The sequence below is a fragment of the Sciurus carolinensis genome, chromosome 8 (assembly GCF_902686445.1).
Source record: "Sciurus carolinensis chromosome 8, mSciCar1.2, whole genome shotgun sequence".
Taxonomy (NCBI): Eukaryota; Metazoa; Chordata; class Mammalia; order Rodentia; family Sciuridae; genus Sciurus; species Sciurus carolinensis.
In genome coordinates, this window is record NC_062220.1 from 13,974,377 (window position 1) to 13,997,988 (window position 23,612).

Genomic DNA, 23,612 nt, shown 5'->3' on the forward strand with positions numbered 1-23,612 from the left:
ATCGCTGCTCATCATGTCTTGTGTGCAGTTTGACTTTTAATCTCTTGCCATGAATATCTACTTCTTAAATGGTTAAAATAATGTTTTAAAATGTAATCAAGTGAGTAGAGAAACATACATGCTTTAAAAACTAGTCCCGAAAGTGCTTGAACCCTTGGCTCTTCCCTCTTGATTTTTCTGGCCTCTCAAGTCTGGAGGCTCTGGGCTCAGTTCCACAGACGTTTCCCTGTGTACACTCACTTTGTTGGAGCATCATGCACCGCATAGTTGGAAATGCTATTATAAGCAGGTAGCTTGAATCTATAACTGTGTCACAGATCTTTCTCTTGAACTTCAGATTTCAGCTGCCTTATCACATCTCTCTTCGTGTGTCTAATAGGCACCTCAGTCTTCACATGCCCCAAAGTTCCCTGGGAAACCTACTCCTTCTGCATTTTTTTCATGTATCAGTAAATGGCAACAGGTGAGTACTTCCTCTCTCTCTCCCTAACCCTACATCCAACCTGTGAGAAATCCTTTCAGTTCCATCCTTACCTCTTCCCCAGAGGCCACAGCCTCCAACAGGGGTCTGCTGCCTTCACCCTTGCCTCCCAGCATTCTGTTCTACATCCAGTAACTGATGGAATCCTTCTAAAAAGTAAGTGAGATCATGACATCCTCGTACTCAAATCCTCCACTGCTTCATATTTCACTCAGAATACAGAGCTAACCTCCCATCAAGCCCCCCAGGGACATATAACCCACCCCAACCTGTTCAACTTCCACCATCATCTTCCCCTCACACATTCTTCTCTGGTCTCCTTGCTGTTCCTACAGATGCCCAAATCTTTTTGCCTCAGGATCTTTGCTCTGACTGACTTGCTTTTTCTCTACTCTCGCTTGCCCCTCCTGCGCAAAGGTCACTACTCAGAGACGTCTTCCCCAAAATGATGCTTCCCCAAAACTATGTAATCAGCCTGGCCCCTTGCTCTGTGTCTCATTCCTGCACAACACTTTTCACTACATCATATGTTACATAGTTCATGGTTCATTTAAAATATTGTCCTTTCCCACCCCACCCCCAATAGAACCTAAATTCCATAACAAGAGGGCTTAACTCTTGTTTGTTGTTCTATTTCCATTACCTAGAACAGAACTTGGAAAACAGTAGGCATTCATTCAGTATTTGCAGAGTGAGTCAAGCATGTTTACATTCTATTTATCCCTATGATGGACACCACTAAAGAATGGATACCTTTGATGAGGTTTTGAATGTTTAACTTTCAACCCCAATGCAAATTTAAAAACTAGGACTAAAAGGACTAAAAGGAAGAGATGTGCTGATTTTAAATAATTTAGTAATTTTGAACATGCTAATCCTTCTACTATTCCCAGCCCAACTTGAACACAGCATCGGTGGCATGTGATTTACTGCGCCTTAAACCGTGATGGGCAGCACTGTTGACCTGGGAAGTGAAGGAAACATTGTGCATAGAGGCTGACACATTGTGGCTAGTAAAAGAGCTACAGTGTGTAAAATAGATGCTAGGCAGCAAGGAGGATGGAGCTGAGCTGATGATTAGGAAGTCAGGAGGCTGGATTACCAGAGGCATCTCTGGATGCCCTGGGCTTTGGGTCCTTTCAGAATCCATCAGGCTGTGCAACTTCAATTCACAGGACAGAGAAGGATATAGATGTTTCATATAGGAAGATTACTCTTCTTGCCCATTCACATTCTTACTACTTTCATCCACTGTTACATCTCAGCTTGTCTCATAAGCTGGATTCCTGTCTAGATCACCAGTATTTGCCCTAGTTCACTAATTATGCAGACTGGTCACAGTGCAGGGCTACACATACCTTACCTGGATGGAAGACTCTTCCTGCAAAAGAAATGACTTGATGTAAAGATATTGTTTCTTCTCCAGGAAATGTTTGCTCATAAAATTTAAATGAAAAGTCTCGCTTTTTCTTGAAACTGGAAGAAATGATTGTAAAGTTCAAATGAAAAAATAATAAAGCATGGCTGAAGATTTTTTTAAAAAAGGAATAAAGGAGACTACCTCTCTTAGAAATAAAATTTTAAACATATGCTTAATGATTAAATTACTGTGGTATTAGTCTAAGTACAGACAGGGCAATGACTAAGGAGACACAGAATTGCAAACATAGTAATTTAACATTAAACTTTAAAGGTGAATTATAAGTCACAGGAATTGAAAGGACAATTCCATAAATGGTATAGCAATTATTGATTAACAATTTAATGAAAAGGTTGTCTAGTCTTACTTCATGCCATGTACCAATATAAATATTGAATAGAAACTAAATGGACAGCGTACTGGTGAGGCATCACAAATTACCAACATATATTTTGAAAACATAATTAGATTAAATCACAAAACATGAACATAAAATGATCAACAACCGAAAAAGTGGGAATGCACTTTAACCTGGCATTGCCATCTCTAGCAGTTATCATAAATCTACAGCTCGAATGGCTGATTGCATTTGCTTTACTAATTAGTCTTTAGGAAAGTAAAGTGAATTTATTTTAAAATTTAGACAGGCAGTGTTCTAGGTGAATGCATTTTGAAATATTATATCAACCTAGGGCCTCTGAATATGATTGTCATTCCTCTCTTCTTGTCTTCCATGCTTGTTGCTGAGCAGAACTGTTCTAATAACTAAATTTGATTAGTTCCCTTCTTCTCACCTCATGAAATTCAGTAGACACAGAAGATACACCTGATGATCAGGTAGAAAGCCACTATCTATATGTGTATCCTAAGAGGGGATGTCAACATATCGTTTTTGAGCACCTGCTACAAGTGCAAGATACTAGATAAAGCATAGCAAGAGGGCCTTTGTACAGGGTATAATTCTCTACTTTCATTTATTTACTTAGTTAACAAATATTTGTTGACCTATTGCACCTATTATGCAAGGCATTCAGAATAGTGGTTGGTGAGCTAGAATATACTTACAAATGAAGACTAAATATGGTATGGGGGTAGGGATCGGAAATTTTACTTTTCTGTTTGTATAGCAAACTGATTGTGATGGGTACTGTGCATTTATTTTCTGGTGTATATATATACAGCCTGAGGGTATTAAATTAGGAGGTGCCGAGGGTTTGGGGCATACAGATATTCCCCCAAATAATCAGGAAAAGAAGTCCTTCAGGGGATAGAGAGAAAGTCCATTTGCCTTAAAGCTGAAGGCTTTAAAATTAAGGGTCTTCTATGAAGCTCCCCTTTTTATATTTAATAAAATTTTGAAAGCCTCACCCTCAGAAATGTGGCCTGGTCTTCCGAAGTAGTGACTTCAGTGTCTGGCCTGGAGCATCTGTGTATAACCTAGGGTGGTGTGCCCTTGAGCGAGCCAGATGGCCTTGGCTGTCCTGCCTCTGGCTTTGGCTGGACTGTACCTGGGGCTCCCCCTCCATTGCAGTCACTATCTATATGCTCCACAGAGAGAGTGAAGGGTGGGCACTTACTTGCCCTTGGCCCTGGGAGTCAGGTTGCACTAAACATATAAATAATGAGAGCAATGCTACTTTTTAGGGTAAAATACTTCATTGTTATATCATAGGTTCTGGACCAAAGCAGCAGGCTTAGGTGGTCATTCATTATCTCCTTGGGAATAGGATCAAATCATATTATTGCCTCTGTCATGTAAGACATGGATCTCCATAACTGTCCCGGAGCAACACCTAAGGCATACATTCATTCGGTCCTCCTCCGAGAACAGCCGCTGTGGGGCTTGCCTGAACCCTGGGTGAATTGTGAATCTGAGCAATTCTCTCTGGCCACCTCGTTTTTCTCATTTTCATTGCTACTCCTATTTCTTGTTCATACTTCCACTGAAAGCCACTTAACTACCACACTGACCCCCACGGGTTGCGGTATTCAAATTTTAAATATAAAAAAGGGGTTTCATAGAAAATCCTTAGTTTCCAAGAGCATTCGATTCAGGATGTTCCTGATCTTTTATGGGAATACCTCCCAAAGTGCCCCAGCGCCCCCTAGATTAATACCCTCGAGTTGTAGATATATTAGGAAATAAACTCACAATTTGCATCTTAATTAGCTTGCCATAGAAACAGAAGAATAAACTTTCCAAATGCCAGTCCCATAACCCCCTCGAGTCTTCATTTGTGTATATTCGAAACACCTGAGTAGCCAGGGCTCGGCTTCACTTCCCGGCTTAGAAGCAGATTTTGCCACACGTTCAGGATTATATAATACGAGTGTCATGGTCTTGATGACCATGGGACTTTAAAAATAATGGTGACGTATAAAAGTTCAGGGTGGTACATTTAACCGCGGAATCCTAGTGGGAAAGCGCTTGAACCCACGCGCAGGTGGACAGAGCTGGGTGCGCGTCCTGCACCACGCTCTCAGTGACGAGCGCCCACGAAGCCTGCAGCCAGGCCGCGGGGCGTGCACGGGCTCCCAGAGCAGGGCGCCCGGGCGGAAGGGCGGCGGGCGCGGGGCGGGCTGCGGGGCCCGCGGGGCCGCAGCGCGAGCCCGACGGGCCGGGCGGGGTGCGGCGAGGGGAGTGCCTGCGCCGCCCCGCCCCTCGCGCCCGCGGCTCCTCCTCGCTTCGCCATGGTGGAGCAGGGAGACGCGGCGCCGCTGCTGCGCTGGGCCGAGGGCCCCGCCGTCTCCCTGCCGCAGGCCCCGGAGCTGCAGGCGGGAGGCCGGGCCCGGGGCTGCGGCGGGGGCGCGGAGCCGCCCCGGAGGCGGGAGCCCGAGGAGCCGGCGCCCTCCGAGGTGCTGCTGCAGCCCGGGCGCCTGGAGCTGGGCGACGTGGAGGAGGACCAGGTGGTGGCCGTATTTGTGGTCACCTTCGATCCTCGCTCGGGTGAGAGCCGCTCCGGGACCGAGGGGCGGGGAGAGGGTCAGGCAGCCCTCGGGCTTTGGGGGGGCGGGGGCAGCCTCTGCGCGCGCACTCGCACCTACACACCTGCATCCGCCGGCCGCCGACCCTGGTCCTTGGCTGTGAGGCTCCGGAGGCGCGTGGAGGCGGGTGGCGCGCCAGCAGCCCCCGCCTGCGGAGACCAATGCCGCGAGAGGTCCCGCGTGCCCCCCGTGGAGCTGACCCCAGGGCTTTGTTCCCAGCCCCGCCGGCCCTCCTCTCCTGTCCGTCCCGCCGCTGCGCTCAGCTCCCCCAGCCCGTGCCTGGTGCCCAGTCATGTTTGCACTGCTCCGGTGGTGGAGGATCCGGTCGGTGGCCCCGGGCACGTTGGCTTTTGTTTTCTTTTCTTGCTTGACTGGAAGACTTTGCACGCTGAGGGGGGAAAGCTCCCAGGTGGACGCCTCCTCGAACTGCACGCCCTAAGCTTCAGTTCCCAGCGTGCCCGCCCTCTGCCTGTCGCTCCCACCATCGTAACTTTCCTCGCAGCCAAGTTCACTTTCCCTGACAGCATTATTTTGAGGAATTAATATGAACAGCATTCAGGGATGGGACTGAGGGAATCCACGAAAGTCTGATTTAAGGAGAAACCTTTTCGAGTAGGTTTTCTGGGATGTTTGAAGAATTAAACGGGTATCTCACATGATTTGGGGCTAACCATCCAGTAAGGGCGCGTGCTTCCTAATGGCAAGAGATTCTATGGGGGATAAGAAGTGAATGCACAGATATGTCTCTAGAAACCTAATGGTCTGTGAGGGCGTCTAAACCCCATAGCTGTTCTGCTGCTCAGTATTGGGGGAAGGACTTGTTCAAGGTGGGAGTCTTGATCCAGCGCCTAAGAGCACCCAGTCGTGTAACCCTGTCCACCTCCAGTGGGATTGCTGGAGCTTGGAGTGCCTGTCTGGGAGAGGACATATTTGCTTCTTTCTAGGAGTTCCTTCCAGGCGTGAGGGTAGGGATGGGGTGGGGAAGGATGGAGGAAAAGGGTTAGGAGACTCAGATTTGATAGAAGATGATGGCTTCCAAGCCGGGTAACTTCACTTTGGTAAAGGATTCTGAGGTGGCAAGTCAATGTGGGATTCACCCAGGAGAAGTCCCTTTTGGTGACAATGTTAGGGGTGGGGTTGAACTCACACCTTTCTGAATCCTTTTAATTCTTTTGCCCCATTCCTGTGACTTTGAAACTTTTGATTTGACCCACCTTATGAAACATTTTGCAGCCAACACACTCACATCATAGACATATGTACCCAATAGAAACCAAAATTTCTTGAAATAGTGCTCACCCCTTCTACAATGTGCATGTTGGTATTTTCTACTTTTAAAAAATGCTTATCACATGTGCTGCTTGATTCAAATATGATTGGGACTTCTAGACACCAACAGTTTGAAAAATATTGGGCTTTTTTTGATCAAAGGAACCCTTAATTCTAGACAAAATTAGATACTTTGTAACAAATTATATTCCTTATACCTTACCCCATCACTTACAGGTAAATAGTTGTGAGCATAAGATTCACTCTGGCAAGTATTTAAAAGTAACTGAAGAAATCAAAAGGGATTATTAATGGGGTCTGATTCAATAGTGATAGCTCTCTGATGATAATCCTAGGAAAAGGAAGGAGAAAAGAAAATCCTATGCTAATCACAGAGCTGATAAAATTGATAATTGACCAGTTATTGGTATTGGTCAACTATTGATCAGCTGATAATTGACATCGATCAATTTATAAAAGCACCCAAGAGCTGAAGCCTTCCACCATACCTTATCACAGCCAGTGAGAATGGTTTTGTGGGTGTGTATGTATGGAGTGGTTGAGTGTAATGGCTTTCAGGCTAAGGCTGATGTGGAAAGAATGGATTATGACTACTATTGTGACACTTTGTGCAGGTATATAGTCCTGTTTGATTTAATTTTAATTTGTAATTTGATGATTATGTGTAGGGTACATACCAAGGATGGTTAAGTACTATGGAAATGTTAACTTGCCAATAAATACTTGACTCTATGTACTTTTCTTTCTAGAACCCTACACTATATGAACCTCTGCTCCTTAACATCTCATCATTACTTATGCAGGGAGCTAAGAGGAGAAAGGAGAGACAGGCATGCTGTGTGTGAGCACTATTAACTTTCATTGGTATTTTAGTGGGAGGGGAGCAGTTGTTTTCTTTCCATAATCTTATCTCTTTTTTATCTATTCTGATCCTAATGGCACTTTTCATTCTGTAAAGAATAATATAATAGTACTTAGATAAGATAAAGTTATATAGCACATCTTTTAAAAGTAGAAGACAAGTGAATAAATGTTACTGAAGTTCACTGGGCCTCAAAGGTTAGCACTAGGACCATGGCCTTCAGAAAGTACCTAGCAGTCCCATGGGGTGCTTTTGGAAGTCAGGTTCAGGAAGGTGAGGCCCACAGGTACCTCATGAGCTGGAGGGACCAGAATTGTATCTCCTGACTTTAGTCCAGGGTCTTCGCCTGAGGTAGAACTGCTATATGTTCCTATTTAATATTGGTCCAGTCAGATTTTTGCCCTCCCTTAACCTGTGTTTCCAAAGGTAGGAAAGGGAATACCACTTCTTTACCAAAATATGAGCATGTCACAGAAGTTGCTAGGTGGGAAGATTTGTCTACACTTTCTTCTCTGGCCTCCCTGCTTAGTCTCTCCCTCAAGTCTCCCACCTGTGCCCTCAGTTTCCATTCATAGGAGCTCCCCTGCCCAAGTCACTTCCTGCTCAGGCTGTGGGCATTTCATGCATCCTCTCAGCCATGTGGGTTACTATTGTTAGGTATCCAAATTAGGTTGTGGGTGTATGAGAGAGAATGAATGGGGGAAGCCAGAACCATTGCTGTGGTTCATCTGTAAGAAGTTGATGTAACAGAGAGTGAGAGGGAAAAGTGAATCCTTGTTAGTTTGGGGCAAGCATTTGCTCAGTGATTCTCCAGCTGGTGAATGGGAATAAAAAAATTCTTTTTTAGATGCAAGTTTTGGAAAGCTAGGTAGGGCATCTTTAAGGAAAATCAAGAGAAGATAGAAACAGAAAGACTATTTTCATTGGACTCATGGCTTGAAACTTTTGATTGTTGGATCTATAAAGGACGCAAATACTAGGGGCTTCGGGTTCAAGGTAAGGTGCATGTGTGCCTGCAAGCGCGCGCGCGCGCGCACACACACACACACACACACACACACACACACACACACCCTCCTTATCTGGAGCAGAGAGCTAGCTGTAGAATGGTGGTGCTTGCCGTCTGGGCTACAAAGCTGCTATTGAAATCAGGCCCAGATGCTAACTCTGCAAGCCAAGTGGAAGAGGTTGGCAGCCAGAATATTGCTTTTTCACTGTGTTAACCCCATAATTTAGTTGCTGATTTTAATTTTTATTTTGTCCTTTAGGATTCTAATAAAATTTTCTCTTCTCTGCTTAAAGGAAAAGGTTTTGTTAGACTTGGGGTACCCCATGGTAATGGCAGGAGCTGTCTTCCCAGTGTATCAGGACCATGTGTGGGCCCGAGATCAGTGACGCTCTGGACCTGCAGTGCATGGTCACCTGAGTCCACCTCTTTATACTGTTTCTCTATGAGAGATTCATTTTACATATCTACATTTCACCTAGATCTATTTTGTGGTTGTCTGGGGGAAACTCCTGTGCTGTGTGTATTCATATTGGGGTGACTTGAAAGGGGAGAAACATGGATGTAGGTCTTATCATCTAGTAAGATTTTCAAGCTGTTTCTTTTATTCCAGATTAGAAGACAATTGCTATCTGTTCTCCCTCAGCCTCTAGCCAGTGCCCAAATGACATCTAAATGCCTATTTCATTTAGTGCACCTAGAGGCTCCATGCTTATATCAGATGGGATTATTTTAAGTTGCTCACATATACTAATTTTAATCTCCATAGATTTCCTTTACAGTCAGGAAGATATAAGCATTTCTTTCAACAACAGAGCCAGTGGAAAGGCACAGTGAGTTTAGGGTTTGGTCTGGTGCCTAAGGCATAGCTTGGAGCCTGCCCAGGTCAGCTGACTCGGTACTGATAATAAATGGCCCCAGCAATGGGGGTGGGGTGGTGGTGACAAAGTAGAGTGCGTGCGAATGGAAAATTTGGAAATGCACAGAGCAGTGTTGAGAAGGGCAAGCTTATAGGCAAAGGAAAGACCAGTTCTGATGCCCAGTAAGGAAGCCTCATCGGTCACTGTGCTTTCTGTTTTCCATCAGATGTCAGTGGAATACATTTGTGGTTGATTTGAATACAACTGTGATTGATTCGATTAATCCCACACTGGCAGAATCTTTCCCTGGCTATTGGAGATTCACCTGTTTGTGGTTTTTTTAAGGCAGTCAGTTTGTAGCCATCTGTTGTGAATTTAGTTTTCCCTCTTGAAATCTACAGGGAGAAAAATTGGAGTGGTCATCATAATATCTACCACTTGCTGCCTGCCCAGTACGTACAGGAAACTGTGCTACAGGCTTTATGGAACTTGCCTCGGATCTTCCCAACAGTCTTCATTGCAATTGAGAAAAACTGATGCACAGAGCAATGAAGTGGGCTGGTCAGAGCTGTGGGACCAGAGCTGGGGTTCATCTGCCTTTGGGACCTGCATTCCTTCCCTATACCCCACCACCCCATTCACTTCCCAGTGAGAAATCAGGTGGGGTCTGTGAATTGGAATTTTATTTCTACATAAAATTAATGCATTGAAATTCAGCCACAAATTGACATATGGCTGACTTGCAATTGCCAGGATTAATTTCTGCCTAACTCAGGGCTCTTTATACTGACTTTTTCTCTCTTTGCTTTGCATGTGCTCTCATCCTATGTGGCTTTAACACTGTTTCAAGTCCAAAGTCCACTGATACAGGAGGCTGGGGTCTGAACCAATTACTCTGTTGAAGTTTCTTTCATCTCTGGGATTTGGTGGTCCCTATGAATTACACTCCATTTATGTATGATCTATCAAAATGTATATATGCCTTCTGCTGTCATGTACAACAAATTAGAACAAATAAAAAAAATTTTAAAGAGGTGATTATATAAAAGAAATGTGTCGTTAGGACCAAGAATGCTCCTGGATTTTTGCCTTTATTGCTGAGACAAGATTCCCTTTATACTTTCTGGCTGGAATTAGGGGATATGTGTGTGTATACTAATGGGAGGAAGCTGACATTAAACTCAAGGCACGTGTTGGAGGGGAACTGGTAGAGAGCTCAGTCCACTCTTGGGTCAGAGGAACTGTAAGAGAATGTCAGGCTGGGGCAGTCACCATTCAGGACATGAAGATCTCAAGAGGAAGTGCTTGACTGGAGCCACCCAACAGAGGAAGGAGGAAGGAAAACTGTCACATATTTCCCATTAGAGAGCATTTTGATTCAAGAGCCCTGCTTTCCCTACCTTGAACATTTTGAGAGGAACTTTCTGTCAGGCAGCAGTAGCAGTAGACAAGGTCTGTTCTTCCCTGAAATTGATGGTTAATGAATTTTTGAATGCCCGGGGTTAAGGTCATTCCACATTTAAGCAGAATAGTTGGAAGACAGAGGCAGTCCTGCATGTAGATGGGACAGCCTCTATCTCACTTAGCCTAGAAGCTTCTAAAACACCAGCTCTGGAGGCCTTCTCATACACAGCCAAAAGGCTGACTTTTGGAGCAGTGGAGTGGCAGAGTTCGGGCCATCTGTACATCCCCAGCCCTTCTGGCTTCTCTGGTAACTGAGCTGCCAGCCCAGCAATCTGTTAGTCCAGGTTCCTTTAAACAAGGACATGCTTGCCTTTGCATGAGCTTAGCACCTGGCACCGTGCTGACAAGTTGTGCTCCATCAATATTTATTGAATGACGAGCTGAATGTACACAATGCAGATTGCCACATTTGTTCCTCCTGTAGTCTTGTGAACGCCTCCTTGTAAGCTGTCTTTGCAGAAGGCGCTAGGCAGGGCCCACAGGTACCTGGGACAGGCCCAAGGTGTGGCCCAAGAAGAGGGGAGGATGTGGAGCTGGAAGAAGAACCAGTTAGGGGGAAGGGCACTTAGTCATTGGCAGCCCCTCTTTTTGCTGATTCTCTTGTTCAGTCCTTCCAGATTCCAGCTCCTTGGTTAAGTTTTCATTAATATAATAAGGATATTTGAAAAGGCTCAGAGGATAGAGTGTGAATGATAGGTGGTATTCGGTGTAAGGTTTTTCTGGTATTAAATGCCTTCCTGTAAGAATTGCTAGTTTTGCAAAGTGCTTTCCTTTAAACCTCTATATGTTCCATATACACATTGGTTTCCAGTTTGCAGTATTCCTCAAGTCTTGGTGATTTTTTTTCCCTATTGGCTATGGCACATGCTCTCAATTATGTTTTGGTTTTGCAAAGTCCTTTATGTTTTCTATCCCTATTATTCAAGTTGTTTTTCCAAACTTGTATGTTGAAATTCATTCAACCTCAGAAAAGTTAAAAGGATATTAATGTAAGAATCTGTATCTCCTTCACATAGAGTCCCATCTGTTGACATTTACCACATTGACATTTGCCATATTGCCTTGGTCCTTAAATCATCAATTCCCTTGAACTTGAAATACATGCTCCAAAAATCTCTCTGCTGTGAAAAATGTAGTAAAAAATCACAGAGCTTTTGAGAAAAACCGAGTGACAGGCAAACCCTCAAACACTTTGTCAGTGACATATTTACAAAAAAAAAGTTAATAAAAATGATAGGACTGTTTTGCCTACATTAAATAGTTGTAAAATATGTAAATACTAAATAAAGATGGAACTTCACTGACCTGGAGTTTATGGAAGTGTCAGAAGGGTTGAATTTGTGGGTTACAGTGAAATAGAAGAGCTATCTGAAATCAGATGGAAAGTTGTCCCACTAGAGGTGAGTGGGAGTGGCTCCTGACACACAGTGACCTGAGGCAGCAGGTTGAAGTTACAGGTGGATGCTTTTGTGTTTTCCTTCATGGTTGATGGATACTGTTTTCTGAATTCACCAGTTTCTTATGATCATGTGTAAACAAATGGGAAATTCCCTATGATCAAATATTCTCTATTATTTGCCTTAAAACATTCATCAAGGGTTATAACAGAACTAACTGCATTTATGGTGGATATTTTATATTTATATATATTTATCTTTGTTGAGCTATTTGAAAGTGAGTTGCCATGACTTTTTAATTTCTCAATACTGCAATGTAAATCTGCTAAGAATAAGGACTTTTTTTCCCTGTATAACCACAATAACATTGCCACCCCTAGGGCAATTAACCTAGGTTAACTCTTCAATTAAATTTTTAAAATTAATACTTCTAGAGTGGTCTGGGCTTAGAGAAAAATTTAAGCAGAGAGTATAGAAGATTATACCACCTCCCCCAACCCCATTCATGAACTCCCTCTGTTAACAACTTTCATTAGTATGGAGTATTTGTTATAATTGATGTTACAATAATCCAATATTATTACCTAACTGTATGAATTTATTAACATTTACATCAGGGTTAACTGTGTACTGTTTGTAGTTTTGAAGAATTCAGAAATGTTATTTATCTACCATATCAGTAATATAACCTGAAAATCCCTTGTATGCTAACTGCTTATCCCTCCCTTCTCACTGATTATTTTACTGTGACTATAATTTTGCCTTTGTCAAGAATGTCACCTGATTGGAATTATACAGTATGAAATCTTTTTGACTGGTTTCTTTTACTTAGCAGTATGCATTTAGGGTTCCTCCATGATTTTTCTTGACTCCATGACTCGTTTCTTTTTATTTCTGAATAGTGTTTCATTTTATGGATGTCCCACAGTTTGTTTATTCATTTACTTACAGACGGATGTCTTGTTTGCTTCCAGTTTGGGGCAATTATGAACAAACTGCCCCCATAAACATATGTATGTAGGTTTTTGTGTAGATAGAAGTTTCAACTCATTTGGATAAATACAAAGAAACATGACTACTGGACCTTACCATAGACTATGTTTAGTTTGTAAAGAAACTGCCAAGCCATCTTTCAGGGTGGCCCTACAGTACTATTTTCTTGTACTCTTACCAGCAGTGAGTGAGAGTTTATTTCACATCCTTGTCAGCATAGGGAGTTTTGGATTTTAGTCATGCCAATAGGAGCCTCGTAGTATCTCATTATTGCTTTAGTTTATACTTCCCTGATGAGGTATGATAGTTAACATCTTTTCATATGCTTATTTGCTATTGTTTATCTTTTGTGATAGAGTGTTCAGATCTTTTGCCTATTTTAAAAATTCAATTGTTTTCTACCTGTTGAGTTATAAGAATTCTTTGTGTGGTTTGGAAAACAGTCACTTATCAGGTATGTATTTTGCAATTATTTTCTTCCACACTGACTTTTTTTGTTTTTGATTTTTTGGCTTTTATTTGAATTATCTTGATAGTGTATTTCACAGATTATAAGTTTTTAAGTTTAATGAAGTTCACTTTTTAAATTTTTCTTTCATGATTTGTACTTTTGGTATTGTATTTAAAAGCTCATTGCTAAACCTAAAATCACCTAGATTTTTTCCTACATTATCTTCTAGAAGTTTTATAATTTTGCATTTTATGGCTGAATCTATTATGCATACTGAATAAAGTTTTGTGACAGGTATAAGGTCCGTCCGTGTCTAGTTTTTTTTGTTTTTGTTTTTGTTTTTTTTGGTTTTTTTTTTTTTTTTTTGCACATGGATATTCACACACTCCAGCATCCTTTGTTGAAAAGACTGTCTTTTCTCTGTTGCCTTTGCTTTATGGCAAAGATGTATTAGATATACTGCCATGGATCTGTTTCTGGACATTCTGTTCTAGTCCATTTATCTTTTTGTCTGACATTTCTCCAATATCATATTATCTTAATTATGGTGACTTTATAGTAAGTCTTGAAGTTGGGTAATTTTAGTTTTGCAACTTTATTCTTCAGAATTGTATTGGCTATTTTAGGTCTTTTGCCTTTCCATATAAACTTTAGAATTAATTTATAATGAATCTATTGCACAAGCAAATGTGAAGTTCTCTATGCTCAAATTCTTCCCTAATATATCAATTATATTGACACAAACTAAGCAAATGATATTTGTGGAACTGATTATACACAGATATAGATATACATTTCTCCCCTGGACCATTTGAAAGTAGGTTGCAGATATAAGACCTCATTCCTAAATACTTGAGAGTAAACCTCCTTAGACACAATAAGGTCATTTTCCTTCATAACCACAGTATTTGCCACTTGTAGGGTAATTAACACTGATTCATCAATTAGTTTTTTAAAGACATGCCTGTCCTTAATAAAACTGTTTTTGTGAGTTTTTTGGTTTTGTTTTTTCTTTTGTTTTGTTTTGGTTTTTTTTTTTTTTTTTAATTCCCTTCCTGGCCTGTGCTAGGTACTGTGCTTTGTTGAGATGTGAAGACAAACAAGCAGAGTTCCTGCCTTTAGAAGTTCACAGACTCCTGGAGACAGACATCCAAGACATTATAATAGGCTGGGATAAGAGCCATTGTTGCTGCATCTGCTTTCCTTTCATTCAAGGATTAGGTCAGCAGAAATGTGCTTCCTGTGGGATTAAGATAACTCTTCTCAGAGTGGTCTTCTGGAGCCTCTGCCCCATGGCATGATTCACCATCCTGGTCCTGATGGACCTTCCTCCCAATGCAGAGGGATTTGTGCCCATCTATAAGTCCATCCCATAGTGAACAGGATGTCATTTCCTGCCGCATCTATTTCCTGCCACTCTGACACTTGCTCTGTTGGAGTAGAGGACTCAACACTTGATACGGTTCTATTGATCATCCTTCCTCTTGTAGGCCATAGGCGTGGCATGTCTCCTTGTGTAGTTGCTTTTTAATATTAATAATATATCATTGGAAACTTATTGGAAAAACCTTGGGAAGGTTTTACTGTATTCAGACAAAATAGTACACAATAAAAATTTAGTAGTAATACATAGATAAATATATAAAAATAAACAACTGTAGCTGTGCTCAAGTTAAAAGGAGCCTGTGATTGCTTTGGTATAATAATTTTTAAATATAGATGGATAAAGGGGTATTCCTCTGAGCTTGGGATGTGGTGTTTAGCCTTTGTTGCTTTCCTAGTTTTAATAGTTGATTCTAGAGATACTTTACATAATAAGAATATTTAGGTTGGTCATAAATATAATTTGTGTTTTTCCTATGTTTAGTCTAATTCTTTGAGAATCAGAATAAGATTATAGACCACCATTATATGAAATAGAATAGACTACATATTAACTATAAGTTGATTGCTTTGCCCTTTGTTAATAATAGTAAAAGCTTTTCACTGCTAAACACTGGAGTTCACGGTGGGGGTGGTTTCTCAGAAAAGTCTACTGACGTGTTTGTTCTGAAGGTTGAAGGCTGGCAGATCATGGTGCCCTCAGTTTAGCTGGGAGACAGGGTTGTTTTAATCTAGCTGGCAAATAAGGTTGTTTTGGTCTGGGCTGTCATACCGAGGGAATGTGTACTTTGAGAAGAAGCATAGATTGTACTTTTGAAGGTTTTTCTTATTTTAAACCAACCATAAAATAATATAATCATTACTAAAGAAAAATATCTATAAAAAGGCTGGCAGGAAAAATAAAGATTCAGAATCAGCCTCAGAACACTTGGTGTCTCTGTCAGCTGTTTCTCCATCGCGCCGACGCCTCCCATCCACCTAGGACCCCCAACCGCTGCTAGGGCTGGACCCTGGCAATTTGGTCCCTTGGGTTCTTTCTATTTCTGTGATTTACCAGGCACAGAGGAACAAGGAAGAGAGCGATGAGAACCAGCTAAGGTGTGGGGGCTTTATCCTCTAGGTCAGTTGTATTAAGTAGGACACAGGTTTGGTCATGAATGCCAGGAATCCAAATTAACTGTGGTTTAGTTAAGATAGAATTTCATTTCTTTTTCATGTGACCAGAGATAACTGGCTGAGGAATGGAATACTGCTTCAGATCTCCAGAGTCATTTAGTGACCTGGGCTCATGATGGCTTATGAGTCTGTCAACCCATCATCCCTGCCGTGATATGTCATCACATCCACATTCCAGACAGTAGAATGGAGAGGAGGATAGCTCCTTCTCATTCAGGCACATTCTAGAAACTCCATATTTCTGTCTACATTCTGCTAGCCAGAATTTACTCACATAGCTTGCATGCAGAAATAATCTTCATCTGGGAGACCATATAACAAGATAAAAATAGTAAGTTTTAAGCCATATGAGAAAGGTAGAGAGGATATTGAGGGGCAGCTTGCAGCTTAGCAATTGTTAAAAAAAAAAAAAAAAAAAAGCCTTCTATAACCTTAATCCTTTAAGATGCTCCATAAAAGCATGTGTATTGGCCAAATAATTTTGGGAAACATTAAGCATTATATGATCTCATTGAGATTCACAACATAGAGTAGTGTATTAGAGGCTCTGAGAGGTCCTACAGTAAGAGATGTGTCCATCTTTGTTTCACCTAAGATAATTTGGTCAAAACAATCTTTCGTACAACTTTTTAATATTATTTATTTTTTTGCAGAGGCACTATTAACATAATTAAGAATCACAGACAGTTTCTTAGTTTAAAGCAGTTCTGCTTTTAGGGATACAGTCCACAGAAATGTGTGCATATGTGTCAGTCAAAGTTCAGTTAGTCAGAGCCGCAGAACGAGCAGAAACATAAAAGGATTTGCTGCAGGATTTGTTCTGTGGAACAGTGGGAGCTGGGGGGCAGCCTGCGAAGCTGTGGTCCTGAAGTCTGAGGTGGAGCTTGAGGTCTCCTTAGTGGACAGTTATGGAAGAAGAACGAAAAAGGTGGAAAAGGGAATGACTGGAACTCATGATGGACGGAAGCCTGGCTGGGTCAGTCTGTCACTGCCTCCAAGATGTGGATTTCCCATAGGAAAAGCTGACATCCTTCACTGGGGAGTAGCTTAGGAGTTAGAGAAGCTGAAGGAGGATCCAGGAAGGTAGCTGCAGCATTGGCAGGCCTGGCTGCCCCCTCTCACCTGTGCTGAGCCTGTGGCTAAGCCACAGTGCCAGTGAGCTGCTCGAAGCTTCCACACTGATGTGAACACAATGTGGCTACTGTTTCACTTCTGCCTTCCAAATCTCAACTGGAAATATACACGGCAAGGAATTCTGAGAAGTATAGTTTAGCATAACCAGGTTAGTGCTTTACAGAGCTACTACTCACGTACACCCGATGACAAGCACAGAACTGTTCCCAGCAGTGCTAGTTGTGGTAGCTTTAAATTGGAAATAATTAAAGGGCATCAACAGTGAAGCAGATGGACTGCTACGTGCATATGATAGAAGTCATAGATGAACAAACTGTTGCCACGTGCATGAAGGTGTGGATGTCTCTTACAAATATATTGAACAAAAAAGACCGAAAACTATGACTGCACTTACAGAAATTTCAAAAAGACTGAAGCTAATTCATGAAGTCAGGCTCTTACTCTTGCTTACTCTTGAGAGAGGATGACTGGAAGGGCTCTGAGAGGGCCTCTGATATGCAGATAGTGTGCTTTCTGCTTCCTGAACGGGGCTCTAATTATCCAGGTGTGTTAACTTTAGGAATATTGAATGGATTGTACAGTGGCAATTTGTGCTCTTGTTACACTTCAGTACAAAGTTTAGGCACATCAACGTTTTTACGAGCAGTTGTGGATAAACTGTGTCAGAAAAAGAAAATGAAGCTGGAGCCTGTTGAAGCTAGTAAGGAGTTGGGTAGGGAAAGGCAGTGGGCCTGGGAAGACACAGGTTGGTTGAGGGAAAGGAAGACAGAGCCTACAGAGGGCCATTGTGGCTTCGCCCTGGGCTGTCACTCTTCCATGCTAGCCATGTGTTGCCATTGTGATGAGAGAGGCCCTCAGGGGGATTCTCACATCTGGTGCACATCAGCAGAATCTCCTGTGTGGCAGGGCAAGGGGAGATTGATTCTGTAGAACTCAGGAAGGTCTCTGGCACCTTTATAAACTCCCCAGCTGTCCTGATGCATCCCACAGGGGAATCCCCACTGAACTACGTATGTAATATTTGTGAATGGAAGGAGAGAAATACAGGAATGTGGGGAACTTATGCTTAAAAAGCCTGCCGTTATTCCCAAGCCCACTCTCACTCTTTCTTGTCCATAACTGTGGCAAGCACAATATTGTTCTAGCCTTTCTGTTTCATGACATTTTTATTCCCTTTCATGCTTTTTGTTTTAGTGAATTCACTAGTTGGTTGGAATCATGATTCTTCCCTTGCAAATAAACTACTTGAAAATGCCCCAGGCTGCTGACAGTGGGACCTTAGAAGCCTGTCAATGTCTGCTGCCTAGGGAGCCCGAACGTTCTCTGATGCCTGGGACAATTACCTGACACACTGTTGACTGGGACTATGGATGGTATTTTTAAGGCCTAGAAAATTAGGATAGGGAGTGTTAATAGGAAGTTCGTTCAGAAGTAAAATCTCACAAGTAACTTAGTGTTTTATTTTTAAAAATGTGGAATAGGCACGAAAACAATAGGGAGTATTCTAAGGCATTCTCTTGATTTCTTTCAATCTGGCAGATATTTGTTCTTGCTGCCTTGTGAAATCCCACCTTCCGTTGTAGCATTCACCCTGCATTTCTTTCTTTGTCTCTTTGTCTTTGGACTCTATGTTCAGGGACTGTGTCCTGCTCTATTTTGTGTCTCCAAAATTGAGCTCAGTAATTAATGATGAGTGACTTTGTCCCCAGTTTTTGGAAGCAAAGAACATAGTTGACTCTTGAAGAAGGGCCACATTTGGAGAGAGAGAGGTAAAAGAGGGAGGAAAGCAGAACCACATTGATCAGAGGAGTAGGAAAAGATCTAAAATAGTATTCTGTCCGAGAAATCGATGAAAAGTAGAGATACGTTTAAAGAATTGACAGTACCACTAAGAGGTCAGTGAGAATGAGGATTTTTTAAAAACAAAGTTTTGGAATTCATCAAAGTCATTAGTGTCTGAAGAACGGTGAGATGGAAATATCAGGAGAGATTAAGGGGAGCATGTGAGATAAGGAAATGAGGGCAGAAGTGAGGCCACGAGAGGGAGATCTGGAAGTGTTGAGCAGAATGGCAGAACCAAGACAGTTGGCCAAACGAGGTGGTTCGCCTGGAGCAGAGATCGGGTCCCTTCACTGCCCATCCTCTGGTCCCATGGGGTAACCCATTGGGTACTGCATGAGACAAACCCACGAGCATCTCCGTGGCTCTGTACCAGGCCGAGTTTAGCTGTACATTTTTGAGAAGCCATGTGTGCTACATACTAAGCTCTTTTCTTTTAATAATCTTGTTTCTTTTAACTCATATCCTCCCTTTCCCGTAGGAAACATGGTAGAATGGTGCTTACCTCAAGATATTGACCTCGAAGGGGTTGAATTCAAGTCTATGGCCAGTGGATCCCATAAAATTCAATCTGACTTCATGTAAGTACTTCTGAACCTCAGTCTTATATCATTTCCTTCCATCCACTCCTGACTGTCTCCAGAGCACCAGAGCTCTTATGGGGTCTTCAGGTAGAGTGTATAAATGTTCTGAAAATATATGCATAGTTTGTACTTATATTAGTTTTCCAGCAAGAAATTCTCTAGCTTTCATCAAGTTCTCCATGGGTTTTATGATACCCAAAAGCTAAGAACCCCTACCATAGAGGTTCTTTCACTTGCTGAGAAATGATGTGGACCTGGTTTGAGGTTTGGTTTTCAGCTTAGTGTCGATTAACTTAAGACTTATATGTGCTGCAAGTTGGAATTGCAGCTCAAGTAAAGCCAGTTTTTTAGTCCTGTGTAATTGGTGTAGAACGAGTTTTGTGAGAGGAGCATATGGAAAGACCTTAAGGGTAATTTTGTAGCTTTAATCTCCTTGGGCTACCATGGCTGATAGTGTGTGAGAAAGGGGAAGAAAATAAAGTGGCAGAAGCATTGAAAAGATCAGAGGCTCAGGAGGTGAGAGAAGAATCGTCATGGTTTATGCTAAGAAAACAGGCAACTAGTTCCACAGGGGCCTGGAGATGGATCTTGGTCTGGCTTTCCCGTCCAGGTCAGGATAAGACAGGGCTGTGGTCATGGGCAGTCTAGTAGCAAGCTCACCAGATGTCCTGACTCCAGCTGGAGGACGCTGAGCTAGTGAGTTCTCTATCTCTGTGAGCTTTGTCTCCTCTGTGAGATCACATGGCTTATTTTAAGGCTGAACTTTGTTGTTTGGAGCTCTGGATACAATTCGTTCAGCTTGGAATTGCATTTTAAAGCAAGAGCAAAGCAAACAAACAAAAAAATCTCTTCCTGATTTTGAGCCACACCTACATATTTTGGTCTATTTTAGCTATTTTCGAAAGGGGCCTTTCTTCGGCCTGGCCTGCTTCGCCAACATGCCTGTGGAAAGCGAGCTGGAGCGGGGCGCTCGGATGAAGTCCGTGGGCATCCTCTCTCCCTCCTACACCCTGCTCTACCGGTACATGCACTTCTTGGAGAACCAGGTTCGGTACGTGGCTTCCGTGCCCGTGTGGGGTGGCAACAGGGCCTGCCAGCGGGCACGTGTTAGGAGTCCCTGGAGACAAGCGGTGTGCAGAACCACAAGGGCCCTCCGAGAGTTGCGGTCATGGTCCGAGCCTCGGGCGATGGTCCTTCTCTTTCAGCCAGCGTCCTGTGGGATAGTTCTTGGTGGTATAATGAATGCTGGGCCAGAGTTTGCTTGCAGTTTATCCTCAGGCTCGCATCACAGTTCATTAAGTAATTTATTGAAATGTACATGATCTTTGTTTACCCTAAGACACAGTAATTAGCTCTTTGACCCAGTAGGCAGGCAGACTTTAAACCTCTTCTATGTATAATTATTTACCATTTGGGGCCATGGGAGGAGAATTTTTAACAGTAGCAGAAGCAGCAAAACTAATTAGTTACTGGGTTTTTAAAATTATGTAAGTAACCTAATTACCTTTCAGATTATGAGGGGAAATCTATGGCTAATCTTAAAAGCACTGTTAAAATTTTACCATATTTGCCTCCTCTGTGATATGTTTGTAAACTAAAAAAAAAAAAAAAAAAAAAACCTGGCATCATCCTGTATATAAACTTTTGTAACCTATACTTTTAAAATTTATCATTATTTAATAATTTTTAAGAATCATCTCTTGAAAGAACATGAAATTTATTATCTGTGGAAAAACATTTTTATTATTTTAATATTTAAAATACAAAAAATAAAAAAATTCCTTCCAAATATTAGCACTCAGAGATCCATTCTCTGTATCAGTTAATATCATTCTAAAGTAGAAATAACCTTGCAAAAATAGGAGTAATAGTTTATAAATGTGAAGATTTACTTTTTCAAACAGGTTATTTTGATGAAATAAGTTAAACTTAGTTTTACTTGTATAGATCAGAAATGCTAGAACTACCTGAAGTATATGCTTATTCCCTATGGTTGAGCATTTAGCATGTTTCTGTTTTTTTTTCTTTTTCTTTCTTTCTTTTTTTCTTTTTCTTTTTCTTTTTTTTAAACAGTTTCTCTACATTCTGGAACTATGATGGTGAATACCTCCATGCATTTTTTTTCCCCTGTGTTTGCAATATTTCCTCAATTTTGTGTCTCAGAAGTAATATGGCTGGGTCCGTAGCTCAGTGGCAGAGCACTTGTCTAGCATGTGTGAGGCACTGGGTTCAATCCTTAGCACCACATAAAAATAAACAAAGGCATGCTGTCCATCTACATCTACAAAAAAATTTTAAAGAAAAAGTAATATTATGGAATTTTTAAAAAGGAACTTTTTTGGTATCTTGAATCTTTTAAAAAGTTATTCCTGTTTTAAAATTTACTATCCCAAATAAGCAATACATTCTTATACCTCAGAAGCCTAACATTATAGGAAGAAACGATATTATGTTAGTAAGGGAACAGTAACAGCTGAGGCTCAAATACAATGGCTCAATTAAGATAGAAATTTTTTCTCACGCAGTAGTTGAGATAGGCAGGTGTTCAAGGTGGGTAACCTGCTCTGTTCCACGCAGTTCCCACCTCTCCTCACTATGCTACCACATCCTGAGAGTGATTTTGTTTTGTTTTGTATTGTTTTTTGTGTTCTAAGATGTTCTTTTGTGAGCTTTCAAAGCTGCTTACCACTAATACATCTACATTTCGGCCCACAGGGAGGAAGGAAAGAACAGAAGTTTATACATCACTTCTCATACTCTGTTATCAAGTTCTCAGTCACAAAGAACACACCTACCAGTGAAATAGACTGGGCCAAGTGTGTGAATCTGTGACCACTTTAAATTCTTGGACTTTGGTAACAAACAGAAAAAACAATGTATTTTAAGAAAAAAATTAGCAACTTCTGCTTTTAGTTTGCCCCTCTGGCTGTCCAGGTATCCATGTGCACTCTTCTTCCCACATAGAGGTCATTCCTCCCTCACCAGAAAGACGTCAGTGTCTAGGTAATGCCTCCAACCAAAAATCCAGGATTTCCATGTGATTTCCATTAGTCTTGCATTAGATCAGTGCCTGGTCCTTCTTACCCTGAAAACCTACAAAACAATAGATAAGTACCTCCATTCCCCACCTCCCAAAGGCAACACAAAAGGTGACATAGGAGCCACAGTACAAGGGAAGAATGAGAAATAAAATAATCATTAGTTCATTGCAGTGTGAGATTCTGTTGAGAAGGGATTGTACATAGTCCTTGTCCGGCAGAGCAGTGAGGTCTTGGCTAAACCTCTGTGCTGCTGGGTAGAACAACCCCTTGTCCATAGTTTCCTATGGCTCCCCCTGGCCTTTTAGCCCCATCTGAAGCAGGCACTGGAGGACATGTCCTTGAAGCTGTACAGCTTCAGAATATGTCTCCTGGTGCATGTTTGGGGGTCTGATGGTCTTTTCAGGAGTTGAGAAGTCACAGGCTTTTACAAGCCAGGCATGTGCACTACATGCCTCTCAAAAACTAAATAGGTTCTCACTGCTTCCAGTCTGTCCCAGGTCTCCACTGCCAAAGATCTCTTTTGGGTCAAGGTTTTTAAGTCAGTGGACTCTAAATTAGTTACTGGTCTCTATTCTTGACCCATACCTTTCCCCCTCATTTCGGCAACTATTTGGAAGCTGTACCCTTTATTTGATCTCTCAAGTAGACCGACTTCCATGTCTACCCTAGAATTCTTAACTGGAGAATTTCATTTAAGCATTAGGAGAGATTCATCTCTTGATTGTTTTGGGTACAGAAGCATTTGCTTTTCCAGCCTCATGAGGTCCCAAATTATTGAAGCCTCTGTTGATTTATATTGTAAAATTTAGAGCATATTGTCCTTAGTTACCTGTATTTTCTTTTATTTCTGCTCACAAGCTGGGCAATTCCTACCTATTTTCATCTTACTCTTGTAGTAGCTCACCAAGAGCAGCAAGGAACAGTTGAAGCTACACATTCAGATGACCCAGGGTCTGTCTTCAGCTCTAATGAAGTTTTAGTTGGTGACAAGGGTCACCAGGTTTCAAGTCTGAAATAACTATGATTTTTATCACCTTCCTCTTCCACTGCTAAGCCAATGCCAGTGTGGTTTTTTAATACTGTAGTATCTCATTTCATCTTCTGCTATAGCCAAAATACAGGCTAAGTTACTATAACAGAGAGGAGACCCAAAGCACTGTGACTCAAACAAGGTAGAAGTCCAGCTTTTATACCATGCCAGTTCCAGAGGAAGAGAAGCCATCTAGGGTGGGTGGTAGCTCTGTTG

General features: G+C 41.8%; 2 protein-coding genes across 4 annotated transcripts in view; one reads left to right on the plus strand and one right to left on the minus strand.

Moving 5' to 3' along the window:
* Positions 1–5,013, minus strand: part of Wee2 (WEE2 oocyte meiosis inhibiting kinase) — a 29,951-nt gene extending 24,938 nt beyond the window's left edge. The window contains exons 1-2 of one of the 3 annotated variants that reach the window (XM_047560575.1): positions 4,951–5,013; positions 1,845–1,957 (exon numbers count right to left, since the gene is read on the minus strand). The gene's annotated coding sequence lies outside the window, so the exon portion shown is untranslated. Of the gene's footprint in view, positions 1–1,839; positions 1,958–2,695; positions 2,828–4,950 lie in introns of those variants that run through there. The other 2 variants (XM_047560576.1, XM_047560577.1) reach the window with 2 other exon arrangements.
* The window catches only part of Dennd11 (DENN domain containing 11), a 41,877-nt gene continuing 22,776 nt past the window's right edge, over positions 4,512–23,612 (plus strand). Inside the window, exons 1-3 of the mRNA XM_047560578.1 lie at positions 4,512–4,848; positions 19,223–19,322; positions 20,218–20,376. Of these exons, the coding sequence (XP_047416534.1) occupies positions 4,593–4,848; positions 19,223–19,322; positions 20,218–20,376 (515 nt within the window). The 5' untranslated portion in view covers positions 4,512–4,592. The remainder of the gene's footprint in view (positions 4,849–19,222; positions 19,323–20,217; positions 20,377–23,612) is intronic.